The 25,832-nt window shown below is 26.1% G+C and overlaps 5 protein-coding genes across 16 annotated transcripts; 2 read left to right on the top strand and 3 right to left on the bottom strand.

Moving 5' to 3' along the window:
• Positions 1-619: 619 nt before the first annotated feature.
• On the bottom strand, positions 620-11,625 carry LOC100642933 (iron-sulfur clusters transporter ABCB7, mitochondrial). 8 transcript variants are annotated; one of them, XR_007225278.1, is made up of 15 exons: positions 10,625-10,766; positions 10,106-10,379; positions 8,362-8,595; positions 8,096-8,303; positions 7,821-7,987; positions 7,473-7,751; positions 6,476-6,650; positions 6,224-6,381; positions 5,992-6,155; positions 5,792-5,921; positions 5,414-5,689; positions 5,074-5,348; positions 3,840-3,949; positions 3,136-3,354; positions 2,947-3,083 (listed from the first exon to the last, which is right to left on the bottom strand). XR_007225278.1 is itself a non-coding variant. In XM_012312497.3 (13 exons), exons 2-12 carry the CDS (start codon positions 10,361-10,363, stop codon positions 5,097-5,099), a joined length of 2,301 nt encoding a protein of 766 aa, XP_012167887.1. In that variant the 5' UTR covers positions 10,364-10,379; positions 10,625-10,766; the 3' UTR covers positions 4,258-4,453; positions 5,074-5,096. The 8 variants fall into 8 exon arrangements, 6 of the variants coding, with proteins under 6 accessions (XP_048265037.1, XP_012167889.2, XP_012167891.1 ...); XR_007225279.1 differs by lacking the exon at positions 3,840-3,949; XM_012312497.3 differs by lacking the exons at positions 2,947-3,083; positions 3,136-3,354; positions 3,840-3,949 and adding an exon at positions 4,258-4,453.
• On the top strand, positions 11,615-13,990 carry LOC100649816 (all trans-polyprenyl-diphosphate synthase PDSS2). 2 transcript variants are annotated; one of them, XM_003398171.4, is made up of 6 exons: positions 11,615-11,743; positions 12,083-12,748; positions 12,834-12,962; positions 13,041-13,242; positions 13,316-13,738; positions 13,828-13,990. In XM_003398171.4, exons 2-6 carry the CDS (start codon positions 12,411-12,413, stop codon positions 13,981-13,983), a joined length of 1,248 nt encoding a protein of 415 aa, XP_003398219.1. In that variant the 5' UTR covers positions 11,615-11,743; positions 12,083-12,410; the 3' UTR covers positions 13,984-13,990. The 2 variants fall into 2 exon arrangements, with proteins under 2 accessions (XP_003398219.1, XP_048265045.1); XM_048409088.1 differs by having other exon boundaries at positions 11,625-11,743; positions 12,272-12,748.
• Positions 13,991-14,398: 408 nt separating this feature from the next.
• Positions 14,399-16,051, top strand: LOC100650966 (trafficking protein particle complex subunit 3). Its single transcript, XM_003398179.4, has 3 exons — positions 14,399-14,558; positions 14,776-15,291; positions 15,863-16,051. The coding sequence occupies exons 1-2, from the start codon at positions 14,520-14,522 to the stop codon at positions 15,271-15,273; spliced, it is 537 nt and encodes a 178-aa protein (XP_003398227.1). The 5' UTR covers positions 14,399-14,519; the 3' UTR covers positions 15,274-15,291; positions 15,863-16,051.
• A 1,877-nt stretch (positions 16,052-17,928) lies between these two features.
• Positions 17,929-20,195, bottom strand: LOC100651087 (lysM and putative peptidoglycan-binding domain-containing protein 1). 4 transcript variants are annotated; one of them, XR_002308128.2, is made up of 5 exons: positions 19,550-20,193; positions 19,316-19,456; positions 19,121-19,248; positions 18,633-19,018; positions 17,929-18,523 (listed from the first exon to the last, which is right to left on the bottom strand). XR_002308128.2 is itself a non-coding variant. In XM_012312506.3 (5 exons), the coding sequence occupies exons 2-5, from the start codon at positions 19,724-19,726 to the stop codon at positions 18,778-18,780; spliced, it is 687 nt and encodes a 228-aa protein (XP_012167896.1). In that variant the 5' UTR covers positions 19,727-19,836; positions 20,046-20,195; the 3' UTR covers positions 17,929-18,777. The 4 variants fall into 4 exon arrangements, 3 of the variants coding, with proteins under 3 accessions (XP_012167896.1, XP_012167894.1, XP_020720848.1); XM_012312506.3 differs by having other exon boundaries at positions 17,929-19,018; positions 19,550-19,836; positions 20,046-20,195; XM_012312504.3 differs by having other exon boundaries at positions 17,929-19,018; positions 19,550-19,836; positions 19,909-20,193.
• Positions 20,196-20,597: 402 nt separating this feature from the next.
• Positions 20,598-25,133, bottom strand: LOC100651211 (striatin). Its single transcript, XM_012312507.3, has 11 exons — positions 24,577-25,133; positions 23,984-24,087; positions 23,733-23,918; positions 23,439-23,628; positions 23,163-23,321; positions 22,952-23,072; positions 22,748-22,869; positions 22,405-22,583; positions 21,995-22,332; positions 21,598-21,909; positions 20,598-21,521 (listed from the first exon to the last, which is right to left on the bottom strand). The coding sequence occupies exons 1-11, from the start codon at positions 24,841-24,843 to the stop codon at positions 21,352-21,354; spliced, it is 2,148 nt and encodes a 715-aa protein (XP_012167897.1). The 5' UTR covers positions 24,844-25,133; the 3' UTR covers positions 20,598-21,351.
• Positions 25,134-25,832: the final 699 nt, after the last annotated feature.

The raw sequence follows: 25,832 nt of genomic DNA, 5'->3' as shown, positions 1-25,832 counted from the left end.
TAAAAAATTTCTATTTTGTTATCATTTATAATTAAGTACATATTACAATATTACAGGTAATATTGAATGTAATGTTAAAATTAAATATAGTCTAAATATTAAATATGAGTATTCTTTTATTTTTAATAATCATGTTTTTAATATATATTATTGTTAACCATATCTTTTTGAATAAAATATTATCCATATCAGTTTCTTTATTCAAATAAGTGATATTATATTATATCTACATAATGTCACCATTGTGACTAATTGAACTATCTTTTTAATTGTCATAAAAAACTCAAAATTTGTAGAGAATTATGAGTAATTTAAAGAATATATACATACGCATTGATATAGTTATATTTTCAAGTTTATACATTAATATATGTAATTTAATGCATTTTAGAATACCTTGTTTATTAGATGTTATTGTTTCTTTATTACCAACAAATATACAAATATAAATATAATTAATGTAACATTAATTACATAATACACATATACGTACACTCTGCATATATTGATATTGACAACCATAAAATAAATCTAATAATTTATAAACACTTAAATTATTAATATAATAGATATTTATTAAAGAACTAAAATTAGGGCAAAAAATGTATAAAGCTTTTAATAGCATATCCTTAAATAATTTATTACATTAAATAAGAAGTTCCTAACCTCTCAAAATAGAGATGTACATGTATATATAGTAATATTTGTATTATAAAAAAAATATAGTTACACACATATTATAATTATTTATATAGTCTATGTTTTAACCTTGTAGATATTTTAGTATTTCTTTTTTTTTCATTTATATTTCAGTGTAATTTATTACAACTATCTGTTGATTCATTTTTAATTACATCAGTATCAAATATATCTTTAATAATTTCTTGCTTTTTCTTCATGTGAGATGGTAAATCAGGGAACACATTTTCTATGATTTGCTTTCTTCTTGTTATATTATGTTTTTCATAATCTTGGTTTAGAAATTCAATGTTTTCATTATTATCAATAGCTTTCATTGATGCTAATAACTTTTCTTTGTTATAATCTGTCATTTTTGTTTTTATATTGCTTTCAGACATAGTACTAACATCAGTTAATGTATCATGAACTGAATCATTATCATGAGATTGTACATTGTGTGAAATCATATCAACATTTTGAAACTCATTCTTATTTAATTTATTTTTTGTTTCTAAACTATAGTTCTGTAGCAGCATATTTTCACTTAATATTCCTACTTCTGTTGTATCTACTTTGTTTATTGTTGCTTTATTTAAATTCTGTGAAGAATTTAATAAATCTTGTGTAGAGGATCTTTTTTGTGTACCATTAAAAAGAGTTTCATTTGTGTGTGATATTTTTGATTCAATATCTACTGGCTCTATATTAGTTTCGAATGATACATCATGTTCATTTTTAGAATATGTTTGTAATGATGATTCATTTTTAAAATCATCTTTTTTCATACTTACATTATTAAATTCTTGTATTTTAGATGGAGCTTGTCCAAACATATAGTTTTCTATATTTCCCGAGTTTCTATATTCTGTGTGTATATCATATTCAGCATATATGTTTTCATTTCCTACATTTTTAGTTTGTATATGCATTTCATCAATTAAAGATTGATAAACATTCTGTGATTCATTTAATATATTTTTTGAAGATGTAAATTTTTCTGTTTCTTTATCAGAGTCATTATGAGCTTGATTGTCATAAACAGATGAAATTAATTTGAGTGTATCATTTTGATGATTCACTGTCAAGTAATGTTCAATTGATTGTTTTCTTATTTCAGATTCTATTTCTGAATCACTTACATAGGAATTTTTTCTTTCTTTTACTAAAACCCTCAATTTATTTCTATATTTACAATCAGAATCTTTTGAATCTGAAGTTTCATCTGCACTGCTAATTAATCTGAAAGATAATAAAATATGTTACAATTAAATAATTATTTTAAATAAAAATAAATACAAATCATACAAACCTTGCATGCAGTTGCTTAGAATTATTAGTTGCATTCGTATAATTATTTGTATCATTTTCATGTTCATTTTCATTTTCGCTTTCACTACCTCCAGATGAACTGATAAAATTTTGACATTTTCGGTTGTTATATATTTTCCTAAATTTAACTGCGCTTATTTGATATTTCTCCTCCTCTTTATGTTGTTTTCCTAATTGTTCTGATTTTTCTAAACCTATTGAAAACTCTGAATTTTCGTTTATAGAGAAATCTACTTCCCTGGATTTTTCTTCTGAATTATTCAATGTACTTTTATATGGCGATTTTTGAAGACGATATCTTCGTACTTGTTCCAAATTTGTCATTGTTTCAGATTTTATACAGTCTAAAGTTTGGTTTGAAATTATCCTTTCCTCTGTTTTGATGTTCTTTTCATTTAATTCAGATGTATGAAGCATGGGCTGAAAGTTATCAATATGAGATGAACATAATATCTATTTTCAGAAGATATAAATAGTATACACAATTATACAATAAAATTTATTTTTACCAAACTGTCTTTTTGGATATCTGTTTGCCATTTTTTGTTTTTACTTGGTATCTTTAATGGATTTGATGAGCTAGAAGAAATCACCGAATATGAAGAAATGATTAGTTTAGTATTATATTTTCCACATACCTAATATCTCTTAGGTTTGTGAGAGACTGTGTGCCAAAACGTCGATTCTTATCAGGAAACAATAATTGTCCACTATAATATAATCTTCGTTCTCTATTATCTAGTAAATTTTCTAAAGATCTTAATTTTTCTGTTGTTTCATCTAAATGTTTTTGTGTTTCTCTACGCTTAGAAATTTCTAGATGCAATTGTTGTTTTAAACTTTTAGTTTCAAGAGTTAGTTTTTTATGTAGTGTCTAATAAAATAATTAAATGTATAAATATTATGTAAGAAATCAGTTACAAATATGAGATTACCTTTATGGTATCTTGTTGTTGTTGTATTCTATGATTTAAATCAGAAACTTCTATTTGTAACTTTTCTCTCTCTCCCAAATTACGATCCTTACTAAGTTGTAATAGATGCTTATTTTGCGACTAAGAGATAATATATAACTATTGATATTTTCATTTTTTGTTTGAAAACGTTATATATATTAATATCTACCTGTAACTGTTGAAGCTCATTTTCTTTTTCCTTTAATAAATTACATGTTTCTTTTTGTAAAGTTTTTAATTTTTTATATTTAATCTGAAGTACTCTCAATTCCTCATGATGTGAATTAATAATCCGCGGAAGTTCAGCATTTGTTCCTTCATAACGTTTTAATGCAGAATCTTGTCTTTTCTGCAATGCTCGTAATAATTTGTTTTCAGTTGCTAATTCCTGTGGAAATATATAATTATATTATATATAAATATATAATTATATTCAATATGCCTGTAATTAATATATACTTGTAATATATACATGAATTTTAGAAATATGTAAATTTATGTGATACAATTTGAAATCATTACATTTAATCGATAGTGTGCATCCGCCAACTGATTTTGTAGCTCTTTAATACGTAACATTTTTGCAGACAGAACTCTTTGTTCAATGCTACTCTTATTAGGTTTTGATTGTTCCAAAGAAGGACATTGTTGAACATTACTTTGATATGGTCGTACTGTATATTAAATATTAATGTTAAAAGATTGTTTTAAACATCCAGGAATCACGTATGTTTAAGAGACATTGATAATTACTTCATTAATTTAAATATTAAAAATAAAATATTATAAATCCTTTAATAGTAGAATAAAGTACCTATTAATTAATGTTTTATGAATTAATGTATTAATTCTTATTGAAATTTTAATACGAACCAAGTAAAGGATGTAGGATTTTTTTCTTAGAGGAGAGATATGCTATATTTTTGTGAGATGAATTAATTTTTGTTTCCACTGATGATCTTGCTAAGTTAGAATTTTGTCTTCTGTAAATTATACAAAAGATTTCTCAAGATTTATAGTAGAAAATACAATTTAAATATATAATAAATATGTAAATAACACAAATATATTATATGTGAAAAAATTAAATAAAAAAAAATTAAATTGTAAAACAATATACATATATACTAAAATGTTTGTTACAGACACATCATCATGATAATATAAAGTATTCAGTTCTCAATTTACATCACAAATATACATCAAAATATTTATAAAATGCTTGGCACTACTATGATTACCTATTGAGATTCTTATGGGCATTGAAGTGTACTACAGGCAACGGAGGAACTTCAGTTTGCATGTTTTATTTGCAAATTCTACATCACAACTAGCATAGTTTTTATAAGAACAAATTATTATATCATTATCCAAACTTATTCAAGACTAATCAGCATCCATAGTTGTTTTTAACCGGTTTCCAAGGTAACCAATGCACAACATTTCTCTAATCAATGTTGTTTAGAGTTATATGTATTTAAAGAAATCTGTTCAAATGAAAATACTTAAAAACATATTTTTGTAAATGACAAATGCATGTATATATATAAGGAATGAAATATTTCGATTTTATTTAAAGATATTTATATATCGTATATTACTATTTTGTGATAAATCTATATATACATAGAATAAAGAGGAATAGTAATAATAATAAATTTTTACTCATCTTTTTATTTTCGTTCTATTGACTATACTTTTCAAACATTAATTGTGATAATAATTATACTTTAGAAATTTAATCACAGACTTCTAATTGTGTAACAAATTAAAAATATTATATATAATGCACATGTATATTATTATGTTACAAATTTTTATTATTACAGGTAATTTGCCTAATTTACTATTGCTAGTTGCATTTACAATATACAATAATACATTAAATAATAAATATTTAATCTTACGTAATATTAATTTTGTATTAAAACTGGGAAATGTTTAATTAGAATCAAATCGACTTTTTGGAAATATTTTTGGCCCATTTTGTTAGATTACGATAAACAGAAAAAATTATAGAAATAAGAATCTATTGTTGAGATATATATAGATTTTTCAGTACGTTCAAATGGTTAATTTCAAGTTCAAGACTGTATGACATTATTACCTGTGCATTATACAATTTCTGTTTCAAACTCCTGGAGTTCTACAGTTATTATCTTTTTCTTGACTAGATTTGAGCATTCCTATGTGTTGTGTTTCCCACAATTTGCAATATAAAGAATTTGGCACAGCTAATAAAGAGTCATGTGTTCCTCTTTCAATCAAACTACCATTATCTAATACAAAAATTTCATCTGAATCCATAACAGTAGATAATCGATGGGCTATAACAATGGAAGTCCGGCCGACGGTTGCTCTACGTAATGCTTCAAGAATATTCTGAAAGTATGTTATCAGAGTTAAATATTTATAGTAATAACATTTAACATATAATAGGTACTTACATGTTCTGTAATAGAATCTAGAGATGATGTGGCTTCATCAAAAATTAATATTGGGCTATTTTTTAAAATTGCTCTAGCAATTGCTACTCGTTGCTTTTCACCACCACTTAACTTTAAACCACGTTCTCCAACAGGTGTATCATATCCTTTTGGCCATTTAAGAATGGAATCATGTAAATTTGCCATTTTGGCAGCTTCAAAAACATCCTCCTTACTTTTAGATAAATTACCATAATGAAGGTTGTAAAAGATACTTTCATGAAAGAGAACAGTGTCCTAGAATAATTTGTTGATTTTAATATTTTAATTATATGTATATTACTAAATCTTTTTTAATTAAAATTTATGATTTAAATTGATAATAAATGATAAAATTACCTGAGGAACAATTGCTATTGATTTTCTTAAGATATCTAAATCAATATCTCGAATATTATGTCCATTTATAAAAACAGCTCCAGATTGTGGTTCAAAAAATCGGTATAACAATCTTACTAATGTTGTTTTACTAAAAAGCATATATTATTAATCAATACTTTACTTTTATAAAAATTATGTATATTATATTTAAAACTTACCCACAACCAGAACCTCCAATAATAGCTATCTTTTTACCACTTGGAATAGTAAAATTAATATCTTTAAAAATAGGCTTGCCTTCAACATAGTGAAAGCTAATGTTCTTAAATTCAATATCGGAATTCTTTGAAGTTATATGAAAGTGTGTTGCATTCTCTTTCGACTGGTATTATATCATAAACTGTATTAATTATTTATAATCAATAAATCTTAGAAAGTATGTATAAGTACCTTAATAGCAGTATTCATTGCCATCAAAGTAAACATAGTTTGCATATCGATGAGAGCTTGTCTAACTTCACGATATACTGAACCCAAAAATCCTAAGGGAACTGATAGTTGGAATAAAAGACCATTAACCATTACTAAGTCTCCTACTGTCATGGTACCTACATTTGATTCGTTATTATTATCAAATATTATTAAATATCACATCAAAATTTACACTTTATGTTATATACATTGTAAACATTAAAAAATTACCCTCTATAATATTATTGGATGCTAGTACCATTATTAAACTAAGTGCAGCGCTAAATATAGCGTTTTGTCCAAAATTTAGCATTGCTAGACTTGTACTTGTTTTAAGTGATGCAATTTCATATTTCTTTAACGATTCGTCATATCTTTCAGCTTCAAATTTTTCGTTATTAAAATACTAGCATAAAACATATAAAAATAAATTATTTATACAGTACAAATACTAGAATTTTATGGAAATATAAATATCGTAATTGAAAGATTTGGAGCAAAAAGGAGGCAGCTCTACTTTTTTCATTTCGTTTCATTAAAAAAAAATGTGATCTTAGACTTAGTAAGGAAAAAGGAATTAGCTCTAAGTAAAGAGGCATATTAGCTCTAGCTAAATACATTAAGAATAAATTTGAACAAGTAAAAATGTTCAATATCAAAAAGCAAACATTTATAACAATGAATAATCTTCAATCAATGTATAAAAACTTCTTACCATTAAAAGTTTCAAAATATAAAGGCCTGTTAGAACTTGCAAAGAAGTATGTTGTAGAAAATAAGATATGGTTCTATAACAAAACCAAAAAACTTCAGACAATTCTGACGATAGGCTTCTGAGAGGATAAGTTACTTGAAGATGATTCTACATATACTTCGAATATCATTCTTTTTAAATGCATTAATCATTATAGTCCTGATTATAATAAAATATAATCTCTTTTTAAATCTCTTTAATTCTTTTAGTAATTTACCATTTTGCTTCTACTTTTGGCACAAAAGGAAAGTAGCTCCAATATTGAAAATTATATTTATTGAACAATAAGAAATGTATAGATTTTATATTTAGTGTAAAAGTACATTAACATGTATATAGATTGACCATAAATTTATAACATGTTTGAAACAGTACTTGATTTTTGTTGATTTGTTTAAATTATGTTAAAGTGGAGCTGCCTCCTTATTACAACAGCCCATTCAATTGTAAAAATGAATAAAGTACAAAATATACCTTTACTGTTTCATAATTGATAAGTGAATCTATTGCTTTATTACTTGCTTCATTTTCTGCTTGATTCATAAAAATTCTAAATTTCGTTCGCCATTGAGTAATAGCCAATGTGAATAATGCATAAATTCCAACACAACTAAGAGCAATACTTGCATATTCTGCTCCACATTTTAAATATAAGACTGTACTAACTAATGATAATTCAAAAACAGTAGGAATAATATTAAATACCATAGCATTTAATACAAAATTTATACCACGACTCCCTCTATCTATTGTCTACAACAATTTGTATTGAATAAATGATTATTTCAAATAATAAAAATAGGAACAATAAAATTATCTTACTTTAGATAATGCTCCAGTTTGTCTACCTAAATGAAAAGCCATGTCTAAATTATGTAAATGCAAAAATACATTTTTAGCTATTTTTCGAATAGAATGATGAGCAACTTTTGCAAATACTGCATTTCTCAATTCACTAAATCCAGCTGCACCAGCACGTGCTACTCCATCTGTTTTTCAATATAATAATATTAATAGAAAATATCTACTCTCAACAATTTATAAATCAGAAAAAATATTCTTTTTATAATAATAATTTATATGATTTTTGTACATACATCCAATAAGTAATGATGTTGCTACTGTTGCAACCGTATCTGATCCAGTTTCTAGACTTAAAATGGCATTACCAGTAGTTGCCATGTGTTGGGTATTAAGAGTATCTATTGCACATTTAAAAATGAAAGGAACGCCAACATTTAGAGCTTTTGCACCAACAAGTAAACCCATGGCTATTTTAACTCTTCTTCGAATATCTGGATCATCCTATGAATAGATATAGCTATATTATTACAATATTAATTAGGTCTGTAAGATAACTTACTTTTGGCCAAATATATCTAAGCATTGCTCTAATCATATTTGCAGATTTAACTGTCTCCCTTTCTTGAATATTAATAGATTCATGGCTTAAACTAGATACACCAGGATGAAAACAATCTCTTTTTTGTTGTCCTGATTTTCCCCCAGTAAATCCAGGTATTACCAATGGAAATTTAACAGAACTTATAATAGATTTCTTTTTCTGTGTACGATCAATTACATTTCCACTGCAACACTATAAAAATAATTAAACTTGTATTGAACATTAATAAAAAATATTATTAAATATTTTAAAGATTCCTTAGATACTATTAATAATTTATCAAATGCAAAAATATTTTGTTCAAAATTATAAATAAATGAAGATATATCTTATTTCACACGATAGAAAAACAAATAAAATTTAATGAATAATGCTATTGTTTTTATTAAAGTAGTGTAAAGGTATAAATTATTTGAATATGAGTCATACAAAACTCAAACTAATCAATTCTATCAAAATTAATCATTTGGTACCTGAAACAGAAATCTAATCATGTATTCTGGAAAAATTAAGAAATTCTCAGTACATATTAGTTTATTAATTTATATAGTTTATAAGCTTAGTTTCTAAATGACTCTTTTACAACAAACATTCTCCTATATACATATTACAAATTATATCTTTATGTCATCAATTATATATTTTCATCAAATTAGTGAAATGTACACAGACTATTATATGATTCATTTAATATTGTAATATATTCTTCTACAAGACTTATTGCAATTGAAAAACATTGTGTATAATATTTCAGTTTTTTCATAGTAGTCAAATGATTTAGTAGTTCATTTTTTTTCAGATTTAAAATTGGTTTTGCTATATTACATGCATCTATTATCTCCTCTGACATAAATGAATTTCCATATAATTTTGTATTCCAATGATCTTTCTGTAATTTTGTATTCATTATGAATAATGTACAGAGTGCATTATAATTTAAGCCATCTCTTGTAAATGCCATGTTTTGTTGTAAATTATTAGAAATAATAAAATCCAATTTAAATTTTGGGACATCAAAACAAACTTTTACGTCAGAAATATCAAAATAAATTTCATCTAATGGATTATCTGGTATAAAAAAGCCATAATGGACATATAATTTAACGCTATTATGTGCACCATAATTGATAAAAACTTGTGATCCTAAATTGAATGAATTTAAGGTAGTAATTTGGTAAAATTTATTCCCACTTTTATTTATAACTACAGATGCATGTGTTGTGGTATGTATATTATGATTAAATAAGTCTAAAAATGGTGCTAAAGCTAAATTATTTGGTTGTTTTATATTAATAGTAATATCTTGATCTTTCTCAATTTCAGCTGCATCTATGTATACAGCTCTTGTATTAACAATATAATATGCCCATTTGTATCTTTCAAATGTAATTATTTTCTTAAGATGTAAGTTGCAATGAGGACAATGAGATTCTCCATTTAACTTCAAATTATTCATAGATCTAATTAATAATCGAAAATCATTATGTATTTTATGGAACTCATTCATATAATCTGTAATTAATGTAGGTAACAAATTCTTTTCTTTTTGTGTACAAAAATCTGGATTTGTTAGATTTCGTGGCAAACTATTGATATAGTGATACCATTTTGAAGCATTTTCTAAATGTGATTCGTACAAAATAAATACTGCTAATAAACATTGAGCACTATAATGTTCAGTGTTTGAAAATAAAATACTGACATTGCTTTGAGATAATGTACATGTTGTTATTAAGATTTCATAAGGTAGTTTGATCAATATATCATTAATTTTAATGTCTTTTAATGTTTTTAATCCTCGTCCTGTAATAAGAAAGTTAAATGGAATAAGATCATAAACTGATGAACAGTTCTTTGTTAATAACCAAGATCTAAGATGCATCAAACTGTCTTCTGTATTTTCTGCTATTTCTTTATTTAGCTTCTTCTTTTGATGTCGTTTTCTTGAAGTTCTACCCATTATGTAAATGTTATATCTGCAGAAGCAATAAAGAGATGCTTTGAAATAAATACCTGTTTAATTAACATTACTTAATATGTTATATGTTATTTATTTATTATTAATTAATAAACATTTAACTTATTTCCATGATTTAAATTTGATACAATAATAATTGGAGAATTAGTAAACACCCAATATTTCAAAAAAACATTGTTACAAATCCTTGATTAACGTTTATAATATTTTATGAAGGTAGAATATGTAAATTAAAAATATTACCCTAATTCCAATGGCAGGGTATATTAGAGTACGTGTCAAAATGTGAGATAAAACTTCTTCGCGATAAGAAATTTGTCTTCGTGATTTAATTGAACACGTTACAAATGATCTGGTCCAGAGTCTTTTTTCATTATATCCAGCCCGTAACATGCGACGACATAGAATAATATTTAACATTATGGTAGAAATATTTATTCACAAATGCCAATACAAAAGCAAAATTCACAAATTAGATTATTAGATCATGATAAAAATACAAATCTAACAACCCACACCGACTATTGGCTGTACAAGTGTGCTATTATATGTATATGCATTTAGAGTCTCTGACTGAATATACATATATGTACTATCAGAGAGAGAGAGATACTATCCAACTACCATTTATATGTTCAACATACATACAAGTAGTATGTAGGTGATATCAGAAAGGTAATTTCTCTCTGGTAATATTTAGAAAGGTAATGCTAGGGATTAAGATGGTATTTTTATTAGATTATATGATTTGTATTTATACATGATTGCCTTCATACATATACCTACGATACATCTTTTCTTCTCTGAACCAAATTAATTAAAGTTACATTACATTTTTTATTAAAATGAACATTAAACTTGAACTTTTTAACTTGCTTAAGAAGACACATTTGATACCTATATAATTTGACAAAACAATTTTACAGTTCCAATTTCAGTTTATTTCCTTCTCCGGCATGTATCGAATACTTACGTTTTCAATCCTAACAATACGTTATTCTATCTGGAGATGGCGTTTAGGAAAGTTGTTTGCTCTCATTTTGTTTTGATGAATACAATCTTTACTGTGCAATTCCCTGCTTCATATTATGATTGCTTCGTATATAGACACAGGAATTCATATAGTGATTGAGTGCAAACTTAGTTGCTTCCGGGGAGTGGGAGACAAAGTCATGTGATAATTGGGGCCGCATTGATACTCATTCAATGATGTATATCAGAAGGGGAAAATAAATCAGTTAACCAGTTATACTAATTCATTTTTACTTGATAAGAATAAGATTGCGCTTGCGCAATCACAACCAATCATTTATGCGGCCCTACGTATCACGTTCCCTGATCCCCCGAAACAGCATCATCTCCGTTAGTTATTGCTTGGTCTCTATAGAGCTATGCTTATATCTATATCTTTATATTATAATTTTCTCAATCTTTAATTCTTAGTAACTTTCTACGTTACTTCATTTTTCTTTATATTCTCAGTGTTTCATTCTCATATTTCTATTGCATTACATCTGTACTTTTCCGCTTATTGTTTTGTTTTCTTAACTTATACAATATAAAATTAATAATTTCATATAACTGCATAATTGTGGATAAGTTTAAATACCATGAGAATAGACATAATATAGAAACATTCCTGCAACACTAATTTCATCTTAATTCTCTACATATTCTCTCTACATACTCTTTGCATACCAGACCATAGATATAGGAGTACAGTCCATGATTAAAACATTACCTTCTTATATAAAAGAATTCATGCACATTGCTCTATTTAATTTAACGACCTCAATAAAATATATTATAAAACCATGTATAAATATATAAGTTATATATTTGTTTAATGACTTTCCATGATGAAAAATGAATAACTTTTTATACCTAAAGACAGATCACATGATATCTTTTAAGAATAAGGTCAAAAGTGAAAGCCTGAAATGTTAATCATGTGCGTTATACCTGTTGAATGTGTGACTAATGTTAATGTCGAGAGAAAACGAATTCCACGGGTGTGTGCAGTACAAAAATGTCTACGAACAAAATTACATTTAATTTATTGAGAAACAGAAATATAACCAGAGGGATCTTATGCAGTGATCATAATGTGAATTGTGAAAGACAAAGAAATATCCACATTTCTACACAAAACAGATTCCATTTACATCAATCCAACAAAGTTGAAGCAAAACTTACAGGAAGTCAAAAGCCAGATTGGAACAGAGCTGTTTCAGAAGCAGAGAAAATTGTTGGATATCCAACATCATTTTTAAGTTTACGGTGGCTCTTAAGCGATGAAATAGCAAATGTAGCTTTACATTTGAGAAAACTAGTAGGATCTAATCATCCTTTGTTAAAAACAGCCAAGTAAGAATTTTATTAATGTATTTCTTATAAATCTACAGTACTATTAGTTCTTCTCTATATCAACATTTATTTAAATTTATTATAGAAGTGTTATTTATAATGGACGTAACAACATGCAAGCATGGGGTCTTATTGTATTGTTAATTTCAAAAGCTGCTGGTCATTTAGGCGTAGATGATATGGAGGAAGACAAAGCTGCAGGTGTATTACACAGGTATAGCTTTTAATAATATAAAATTTTAAAGCATCATAAATTTGTAACAAAAATAATATTAAACGAATTTTTATTTAGTCAAAGAGCTTTAGCAGAAGTAACTGAAATGATACGTACTAGTCATCTTGTTCACAAAGGTTTAGTAAATATAGAATCTGATGTTTATCTAGAAACATCAGAATTGAATGATATGAATTTTGGTAATAAAATTGCACTACTAAGTGGAGACTATTTATTGGCAAATTCTTGTGCTGAATTAGCAAATCTTCGCAATCAAGATGTGTGTATAAAAATTAGGTAGTTTAATTTATATAAATTATTTGTATTATATTTTATATTATAATCACATTTAGATTGTTGAATTAATGTCAAGTGCTGTAAGAGACTTAGCAGAGGCAGAATTTGTAGGACGTAGAGATAATCAAAATAATCCTTTACCTTCTATACCACTTGAAGATCGTAAGGATTATGCAGTAAAGGAATGGACTCTTAGAAATGTTTTAAGTGCTGGTGCCTTATTAGGAAAATCTTGTAAAGGTGCATTAAAATTAGCAGGACACAGCAATGAAATACAGGAACAAGGTTACAATTTTGGAAAACACTTAGCGTTGGCTTGGCAAGCATGCTTAGATTTAGGTCCATTTATTACAAAAGATCAAAATGTAACATTCAATCTATGTTCTGCACCAATTATGTTTCATATTGAACATGACCCATCAATTTTGACAGAAATTGATAAAGGTTTGGAATCTGTAAATAATGTAGACTATGTTAAGGTAAGCATATCAAATGTAAATATATTTTTGAATGTGTAATAATTTGTTTTTCATTTATGAATAAGTCATCTTAACAATTTAATATGCAGATTCATAAAATTGTTATGATGGGACCTGGAGTAGAATTAACAAAACAATTACAGAAAAGACATTCACAAAGGGCAATGGAAGTTTTAAGTGTATTTGAAAAGAATGATGCAAGAACAGCATTATATAATATTATTGCAGCTATGGGGGATTTCTGAACAACAATTTCAATTAAAAAGTAATATATTTTATATAATTGCCCAAAGATCAGTTTGAGGACTCCGTCCTATTTTAAGTTTTCAGTTTTAATATACTTATGAAATTTATATTTTGTCTATATTATGAACAAAATATTATTTAAATTGCAATATATATATATAATTAAGATAAAATCGAAAAATATATATAATAAGATTGTTACATTTTATAATAAACAAATATTTAAACAAATGTGTTATTTACATTTAATACCCAATACTTATTTATTTTTATTATTATTATTTTACTATTTGATACACATATTTACGAAGAAACGATGTATATGTTATATAAGCTAATAATATTCCAATTTCTAATAAATTATTGTGTATTATATAAATATTTCGCTAAATAATTTAAAATAATTTAGATCTTTGTAATTATTTAACATAATTATAAATGTATAAATAATTTGATAATAAATTAAAAATTAAATGGCGAATATGGACTCTGTCAACCATAGCCGATTGAAGAACCGTACACAACATATATAAATATGTCACGAACAGGCACGAAACTTGACTCAAAAAAAGTTGTAAGTATACCAATATATTGCTTTATTAATTTTTACAAGACATCTAGATTGTATATTATTAAATTCTATTCTGTTGACAAATAATCATTAAATAATAGCTGTTAAATTATAAGTGAGGTTAGGAATAATGTTTAATGTGTAATTTACATGTAATTTCATTTTATGTGAAAGATATATTAAGATATGATGTTAATTTATGTATAATAATAAATTTCAGAATTCTGAATTGTTTACATTGACATATGGAGCATTGGTAGCCCAATTATTAAAGGATTATGAAAATGTAGAAGATGTAAACAAACAGCTGGAAAGAATGGGTTATAATATGGGAATTCGTTTAATAGAAGATTTCTTAGCTCGAACTGGATCTGGTCGGTGTTATGACTTTCGAGATACAGCTGAGAAAATACAAACTGGGTTTAAAATATTTTTGGGAATAACACCGACGATCACAAATTGGAGTGCTGCTGGTGATGAATTTTCTTTATGTTTTGAAGCAAACCCATTAACAGAATTTGTTGAATTACCAGATCATTGTTTAAATTTAAAATATTGTAATGTATTAATTGGAGTATTAAGGGGAGCTTGTGAAATGGTACAAATGGAGATTGCCTGTTGGTTTGTACAAGATCAACTAAAAAATGATAATGTAACTGAATTACGCGTTAAATTTATTAAAAGATTAGAAGATGCTATCCCAGCAGGTGAAGATTAAATAATCTTGTTATTAAAGGTATATGTAAAGTTATACACTGTGCACATTTTTCATTATATATATATTTTATAACATTCATAAATTTATTAATTTAATGCTCGTAAATAACTATAATAATGTAATCAACGCATAAAAATAAATATATATATATATAATGTGATTTTTTAATGCTTAAATACTTTATATAGAAAAGTTTTTTTATACATATCTGTTAATAAGTATATAAATGAAAAATATGTTTTTTATCTAAATTATTTATTTAATAATAAGAATATTATAAAATAATTTAAATTAATTTTTTACATTAAGTATATATGATTATGGCAAAAAAAATATAATTAAACTGTGTGTAGATATCATTTTTTACGTCAGTTTTTAACCTATACTAATATGTTTCTAGTATATAGACTTCTTTTTAATAATTTTTTTATAAAGTCTTCCTTTTATATATTCATAACCTTTAACGTTTTGCTTCTATAATATTTATTGAAGTAAAATTAATTTATGTAAAATTACTTAAATTAATTAATGAATCAAATATTGACAAAAGTATCAAACATTTGTAATATAATATATTCTCTTTTTACAGGTTATGGAAGTGAAGTGCAAACGTTGTAGAAAAAATCTTTTTAATAATGAATCTTTTTTATTATTTACTTCCCATAATGAAATCAAGAAAAATCCTATGGATGTTGGATGTGAAGCAAATGATTCTGAATCTTGTTCATATATCTCAATGGAAAAGCTGCCTAAATGGATTGAACATGCTATAAATCAAGTAAAGTTTCTTTTAAAACTATGTTATTGACAATTTAATATTATTATATGTGATTATAAATATTATTCAAAATATTTAATAGTACGTAAAAAATAAATATCACATCAATGAAAATAGTACATGTAAATTTTAAATTTTAAAACTTTTATGTAAAACCTATATAAAATGGTATGTGCATCTTTTACAGGAATCTTGGACAAAAGGTAGACTTCATTGTCCAAATTGTAATAATCGTATAGGTACATTTAACTTCATAAATGAGTTAAAATGTAACTGCAGTAAATTTATTACACTACCAGTCAAAATAACTAATAGCAAAGTGGATATTCTGTTTCATCTTAAATAAATCTAATACATTTCAAATTCATCTCAAATAATGATTTTATTATTTAATAGTAGTTATATAATCTTGAGTTCTATTTCACATATTAATTTTATACACAAATAACATACAAATAAATAAACGAATTAATAAATAAATGTAACAATAATAATTAATTAAATAAATTAATATAATAAGTAAATAAAGTATTATAAAGGTACTTAACTATATGAATAATCTAATAATTACTGTTACTCATCAATTTTTATCTCTACAATGTAGAACGTAAAGCAAATTAAGTTTTTCCTTATTTTTATTTGATTTATTTATAATATTTGTTTTAAGTACTTTTGATTGTATATTTAAATGTAAATTACTTTATTAACAGATAATTTCTATTTTACATTTATACATAACAATTGAATACTTTTTAATATGTATTGTGTATATATATATATATATATAAACATATATACATACACATATACATGCATGTGTATCTAAAAATCTAAATAAATATAAATGCTAAATGTGTACACTTTATATACAGCACAATTAATATTTTATGCTACACAATGAATAAATTATATCATACACGTTAAATAATTTTTACTTAAAGTATTTATAATTAACTACTAATGCATAGCATTAAAAATGACTTGAATTGATTGTTATGTATTCATAACAAAGTGAAAAAATAAGTTAGACCATACATGTGTTTAATATAAACTGTAAAATTTATTGTTTCTCTCTCTCTCTCTCTCTCTCTACATACATACATACATACATACATACATACATACATACATACATATATATATATATATATATATGTACATACATACATACATACATATATATATATACACATATATAAAACTGTTTAAACTAAATTTATCGCTTGTTCATTGAACTTCAATTCTTTTGCTATACCAATTTATAGTTGCTCTTACATAGTACATAATACATTAATATGTATAAATAATATAACAATAATAACATATAATGTATATTTGGATAGATAATGTTATTATATAACAATGAACAAAATATTAACTACACAATATAGACAATATTAACAGGTACCGTATTTTCTTCTGTAAAATCTTTATTAATGGCATCAACAATAAATTTATATAACTCCAAAAATAATTACAAATGATCTATATTAACGTAATCAATATAAATTTTATATTTATTAGCTTTTATAAATGGAATAATTATTTTTATATCACTAACATTCATTTAAAAATTTTAATGATAATTTCAGAAGCAAAATTTATCTTTTAAATTTAATGAAACCAGTTTATTAATACTTCAATATAATTCATACTAAAGTCATTTGTGCATTATATATAAACTATTCTCAAACGACGATAGTTCTTGGATTTATTAAATTTTGTAATAAAGATTGCTGATTATAAATATCACCGAATTATAAGTATCATTTATTATGTAATTGTAACTAAAGATTGAGCATTCATATTAATTTTAATAATATTTCGTATTGTTTGTCCCTAAAATAATAATTAGAATATTTTCTACACAAACGAACTCTTTGTTATCCAAGCTGTATTTATTTATCTAATTTTGTATTTAATGTTTTTAAAAACAAAATAGATTAAATACACAAATAATATCGACAACGTTTTAAGGAAGATCAAACAATAATTTAGAAAGTGGACTTATACTGTAAGAGAGTATAATATTTAATTATATTAATATTTTAAATTATAATTTCTATAAAAGTTCCAAGGAGAGATAGAAGAATTTCCGGAATCGTCACTGGGAATTGCTTTATCTGTTATTGTCACTCCAAAAACTTTTCAAGCTGCCCTTATACTTTTGTTATACAATTGAGGTCACAAAAAAAGACATAATTGAATAAAATTCTATGCCCAGCAAAATTATAAACAATCTAGGAGTACATGTTATCATTCGCAATAAAATTGGATAAATTGACCTCAGGGAAATCATAAACTTAATGTCATATATAAAACATAAGATATTTTATAAAGATAACAGAAATAGTACACAATCGACTTGGATTAAAGGCACATATGGTTCACTAAGAAATATCGTTTGAACTATTTTAAAAATATGCTTGGACAATACGAGAGCTAGTTGATCCATTGTTGATCGTACTCAGACTACAAGAATAGAAACGATCAATTATCTTTTATAAATGTTTCTAATATTTGTAATATATGATAAAAATATCATAAAAAATTTATGAAAAAAGAAATGAATACAACTTACATTAATATTGGATCAACCAATTTTAAATATGCAATAGTCTTCTACTATTTCCAGTACATCGTTTGGTATTCAATATATCTTTTGTTCAAGCTCTTTAATGACATTGTCAATATTAAACATATTACAGTCTAATAAAATTTAGTTGCTACAACTGGAATATTTCATCTTGTTGCTGCTGAAGTCTTTGTAATGATGTTTTTACTTTCCTGCCCTGAGTCATAACTACAGCAGTTGGAAAATTATGCATATCACTAGAAGATGATGGTCTTAATGGTTCTGAAGCAGGTGGTATTGTATGTGTATTTGAAGTTATAGGAAAGGAGTTACGTAATTTAGAAGATGCTCTATGTGATTGTACATAGATATCACTATCCTCAGTGCAAAATCTGAAGTGTAATTCATTAATAAATTTATATAAGAAATTTTTTGTCGTATAAATTGTAAATGTACAATTAATGTTATTCATTAAATATTAGTAAATGACTTACTCACTGTTCCCTTGAGTACGTTTAACATCTCTTTTAGCACTGGCTATAGAAGAATCCATTTTAGCTAAAAAGTCATTAACTGAACTATCATCATCCATAGATAATGTTATTGAAGATGGACTAGAAACCTAAAAATATATTTTATCTTATGCAATATTAAATAATATCTTACTAATAATATAAGAAGGTATGTACATTTTGAACTATATTATGTTCAATTTCATCAGTATTGTCCAATGACAATGGGCTTTCTGGATTGACAGGAATAAACAAATGTTCCCGTAAAAATAAACTATCAGAAGCCCATAATCTGTTAGCTCTTCTTATCTGTTCAGTCTAAAAAAAAATAAAAATATATGAAATGTACTATATATTTTTAATTGCTCCTTGTCATTTATACAATAACGAAATAAGATAAAGGTTACATACTGTAACTCCATATTTTAAAGCAATTCCTTGAAGGGTATCAGTTGTTGATACAGTATGTTTTAATAAATTTTCATTTCGTGTAATATGTTTAGCTGTACTACCATATTTTTTCAATGTTTTCCCAGTATCTCTTATGCACATTCGTTCTTCCATTTCCCTAGCCCCATTTCGCTCCATTCTTAATTTTTAAAATAGTACTAGCGCTTATAAAGCGCAACAACCATATCACTCTTTAATATTTATGGACAAGAAATTTGGATACACTTTAAACAACATAATCACATAACCTATACGAATATTTAACAGGATTCAGTTCACATCTTATAAACGTTTCAGTAACATAAATAAATATCACCCACTTTTTGACACAAGTAAGATATCATGTAATTTACCAAAATATATGAAATATTGTTATTAATAGGATTTGAACTCTAATTTGGTTAACAAATTATATCTTCCAAAATATGAGTACATACAAAATCATTGAAAGACATACATTTTACTTCAATATATTTTCTTTATAATAGTTGTATTTTCTGAATTTATAATTTCAACTACAATATGTAACTAGTTACAACTACACTTAGAATGTTCTCTCAGCTGATCAACGTGATAATAATTTATAGATATTCTTTAACCTGAATGATAATATATGCTTCGTTTTGATTGGACAGTCAAAGGGCGTTACACACATACACACACGCGCGCAAGTCAAATCAGTACTAGCTGCTATTAATTTAAAAAAGCTTCATTTAAAACAAATTATAGAGATATAAATATAATAGTACAGCGTAAAACGTTCTTGTACTTTATATATATTGTCAACATAATATAAATAATGCAGATTATTTTATTATTGAATCTTATTACATGATACATTATATATAGATTTATACATATTAAGAAGTATAAACTACATTTTGTATGTTCATTTGTTAAATAAAAAATTGTATTTTTATTTCGACGTTTTGATTTCATCTTTATATATATATATATATATATATATATATATATAAATTTGTTGAAGGAAAAAATAATAGAAATGGAATTAAATTTTAATAAAAACATGTTCATTATAGTACGTTACACAGTTCATCTATTTTTAAATACAATATATTACAGAGAAACACACAGTTATAATTTACTGTTATTAATATTATGTCTCTTACGTTATAATTAACTTATTACGATTATTATTATTATTATTGTTGTTGTTGCTTTTTTGTTGTTATTATATGCCAACCTCGATAAATACATAAGGTAGCATAAAAATCATATAATGGGAGACTAATTGATGTAGGACAACTTTATTTTCGCGTAGTATGTCTTAATCTCCAGTAGCTGTGCAACAGTAACTGTAATATTGGTAATAAATAGTTAACATAGGGATAAATATTATGCTACTGCGGCAGTGTGCTTCCTGGATCCTGGGTAAGGGGTATTTCATGATCTAATTATCAGAACTATATCAACTAATATGCTACAAGACAGACCCCTTCCGCTATCCCAATTAATATTGCTACTTAGTGAAAATTTCATCAATAAGCAGCATTTATATTTAAAATCACTGTTTTGATAAATTGTTGCGGACAAGGGTTATGTGCAAATTTTGGTTTCGTAACATGGATATCTATACGCCCAATTTGATTTCCTAAAGTGGTACTTCAAATGGTAGAGCAATATAAGTTACAACAAAATTGGAAGTGTAACACGTATAGGTAAAACTATCTAGAAAGAATGAGTACAAAATCTGTTCCACCTGATGTATGTTGATAGTAGAAATGTGTATCTTAATTTACATTTCACACATACACCTTAGCAAGAGCATCAGCCCCTGCACTTGCTATAAAAGGTCGTGAAGGATGAAATGCTACGTCTAAAATACTTTCGTCAAACTTTTTACGATGTGCTGTTATTTCTTGAACACAAGTCTTATTATCCATATTCCATAATCTTATACTGCAATCATGGCCTAAAAGTGAGAAATTAGTTATTTAATAATTCTTGATATATTGACATTTCATTTTATTTAATTTACTATTACTTACTTCCTGAAAGTAAGTATAAACCATGAGGATCTACCGCGAGACTAGTAACTGCATCCAAATGAGCAACCATGGCATGAGCAAGGGTGGCTGATCGGTGATCATAAAATCGAATATGTCGGTCTTCATGTGCCGCAACAACAAGTGGTAATGTAGGATGCGCTACGACGCGATTTACTCCCTTCGTTTCATTGGCCTCAAGACGAGCTACACTTTCACCAGTTTCCGTATCAAATACCACACAAGCTCTGTCATAGGCTACAACTAATTTATTTGATTCATCTCTAATGAAGTCTACCGACGTTGGTATGCCATCTGTAAAAATGATAAGAAGAAAAGGATAATTCTAGACGTGACTATATAAAACATATTTTTAATAATCTATGTCTAAAAAATATACCTTGTTCAGAAACATATGTATGAAGTAATGGTGATTTGCTTTGCGGGCTCCATAGTTTTACAGTTCCATCAGCACTGATTGACAACAATTGTGATCGCAGTTGATACATGCTTAAACCCCAAACTGCATTTGTATGTCCTTTTAATGTTTGACTAAGGACACTTGGTTCGTAAGAGTCATATGGATCTATATTGGCTGATGGAAGTGTCCAACAGTGAATCATACCATCTAAACCACCGCTGTAGCATTGATTGCCTGTGCTACACATAGCTAAACATAATACAGGACCTGTATGTGATCTGAATGTATATAATGGTTCTACATCTAATGAAGCTGACCTGAAATGGGAGAATGAACATTTTTCAATAGTCCTTATAATAGTTCGTAATTTCAGAATACAGGTAACCTACTTTTTAGCTGGTAAGGTTTTGTGAAGGTTCCATAATTTAAGTGTATGATCATCACTTGCAGTTATAAGAACGGGATCAATGGGATGGAAGACAAGAGCTCGAACAGCATCAAAGTGGGATCGCAATGTATATTTTGCATTCCATGTTTTTCTTAAACTTTCCTTTGTAGTGGCTACCATCTATATATAAAATATGTTTAATTTAAATATATTCTATACTAAAAATGAAATTAAGCTTTTATATAAATTTTATAAACATATAAGAATTATACATATATTAACATAACATAAATATACATATATTACATACATCTATGGGCATTAATAACGATAACATAACTCACATCATATGAAGTTTCTGCTTCATTGTTTACACATAATTGCTCTAATTCACCCAATTCTAATGTCGAATCACCTTCCTCATTTAGACGTTTTTGATCTGGATGTCCACCCCTACGTATTGCATCTATAAATTTTATTTTAATATTACTAAAATATCAATAAAATAGGAATTTGTAGATAAAATTATAAGTAAAATGAATACTAACCCCATTCAGATGAATAGCGAATAGAACGTTGTGGTGATTCTTCAATTTCTGTGAGAAGATTCAATTCATTTAATACTTCTTCAGCTTCTGCATCAACGTCTTCTGTTAAAAGCATAGATGGCTAAAAGTTAAAATAGAAATAATGTATTAATTATATTACTTCAATAGAATTCTATAACAATATATATAATAGGACCATATATATTATTACTTTATTTGGTTTAGGATCCATATTAGTATCATAAGTATCATCTTCTACATCCCCTTCATCTTCTTCCATATCCATACCTGTTTGTGCCAAAAACTCAAAGTTTGCCATCACAGCTGCTTCTGTATCAAATATCATTGCTTCTATTACAGAAGATGGTTGCTAGTAATATAAAAATATAAAAGTATTAATATGTTACTGTAGAAATTTGATAGATATCATAAACATATAACAGTTGAATAAAAAACAAAGTGATTAAATTCCAACAAAGTTACTTACCTCTACCTTTTTTCCTGGGACTCTACGAACACTGTTTTCTGATGCTTGTTTGTTCGATGGTTCATTGCCATTTAATGCAGGAGTATTCATATCTTCTGAGTCTGTATTATTACTTAAACCAAGTAGAGATCTCACTCTGCTAGATCGTACATCTATTATAGTATCAGTGTAACCAATCTCTTGTAAGTATCTAAAGTTACAGTTATATATACACTATTAATGATACTGTACTTAATATCTATTGTTATATGCAAATAATAATTATAAAAATTATAAAAGTTATATTTTATTTACTGTCTTAAAATTTGGCGCCCTTGTCTCCAACTGATGTTACTGACGGATGTAAATGGAGCTTCCCCATCACCACCACCTCCAACATCAGAATTAGGACAATTACAAATACCTTCTTCATAAATAGGAGGTTTTGTATCTCCTTGTATTACCAAGTCAGTGCCATATTTTAGTTTGTGATACCTTGCTCTGTAAAAATTATGAAAGTATTGCAAATATATTCCTAACGTTGAAATTAAAAAAAAATATCTCACCGTTCTTGTTTAAGTGCATATTCTAACATTTTTATTCTTCTTACTAAGTCATTCTTTAACCTTTCTTGGCCTTTTCTCTCACCTTGTAAAAAAGCTATCCTAGCCTGCAGAAAAATAATAATAAACATATTATATTTCTTTAAATCATTCTTAAAGAATGAATTGCGCCTCTAATGTAATTATTTTATATTTTATACATATTATGAATATTACAATGTAGTAAAATATAATATACATGCAACTAAAAATAATGTAAATATTGCAATCACTCCAATATAAGAGATATAACTGTTTAAATACAACAATTTCGTACTTCAGTGGCATGTGTTTGTTTGTTACATTAAAATTTAAAGCATAATGTTACAATAAATAAAAAGGATATTTTTATAAAATATGTCTTAGTTTAAATTAAAATAACTTTAAAATTAAATACATACACAAATTGTATTGTGTTAATGTTATACATATTTAAGTTAATCTTGTTTTTACAACGCTCTGTCACATGACAGATGAAGTGACAATAAGAAAAGAGTGTTTTAAAGAAAAGTATACAGAGAAATTTTGAAAATTTTCCAAAGAAATTAGGATTATACCTGAAATTCTGCTTTATCAAGCTCCCATTGCGATCTTTCAAGTTCAAAGCGAGTCCATTCATGCTGAATAAAATGTAGAATACCAGGCATAGAGTATTGTGGTCTTTCGTTCTTAGCATCGCCATTAGTACCATTGTCATTCCCTTGATGTTTATTATTTGTCAGTGGAACATTCGCTCCACTAGATAATTGTCCATTATGATTTTGAGATGCAGAACTGGAGTTCTCCTCCATCGTGGAACCACAAAACTGGCTCGGTACCTTCATTTCATGACACGGCAGCCATTACAACAACTTTTCTTTCCTCTGGAGCCTAAAGAGTGCTCTCCTGTCGGATAATGTATTTCGATCGAGTATGCGAAAAGAAGTAATTAATACGCATGCGGACGTATTTGATTTCAATGTAACTAATATACTGTGTAGAAAATATTATGGTTCGTTGCTTATCTATCAAAATTTATTTAATTGTTCAACTCCTCCGAAATAGCAAACAAATATTCTCTTCTTCGCACATCTTCGGAATCGTACTTTTCTTCACCATCCTCATACAGTATATTCAGGTATATTACAACCTTATACTGACTTTCTATGAGAGAATATTACACCAATTACAATATAAATTGGTAAAGAATAAATAAGTTAAAAATAAGTATCTGCTACTAACTTATGTCATAGTATAATTAAATAAACAAGAAAAATATAAAATTTCATTTTTTTCCCTGCATACTATGACATCAATTTTACTACTTTATACTAAATAATAGTATTAAGACCTCAGTTGATATAAAAACATGAAGATCTAAATTTTACATAAATGATTACTTATTCTTAGTTAAAATATAATAGAAATTTTTATTTAGTATAATATGTATGATATATACAAATGACAAATATAATACATTTCTAATTTTTCTTGTAAGGCTGATTCTCAAGATTAAAAGACTATACAAACACTGCAGTATATTTCATTATATGCTAAATGATAAGATCGACAATGAAAATCAGCTGTTAATACAATATTATTTTATGACTAATATAAGATTTTATGTTGCAGTGTAAAAATTTATGTTTTTTTGTATAATGTGATTTGAAAGAGTATTAATTACATAAATTATTTTATTAGAAATTATATCTTAGGAAATAAGCTAAAGGTTATTATGCCATCAAATTATAAATATTATAACAATTTAGAATAAAATAAATTATGTAAATTTAAATAAAATTGTATTTTTTCAATAAAATTCTTTAAGGAAAGT

Source organism: Bombus terrestris, chromosome 10 (genome assembly GCF_910591885.1).
Source record: "Bombus terrestris chromosome 10, iyBomTerr1.2, whole genome shotgun sequence".
Lineage (NCBI taxonomy): Eukaryota > Metazoa > Arthropoda > Insecta > Hymenoptera > Apidae > Bombus > Bombus terrestris.
The sequence above is the reverse complement of the archived record's forward strand: the minus strand, read 5'-3'. Positions and strand labels throughout refer to the sequence as shown.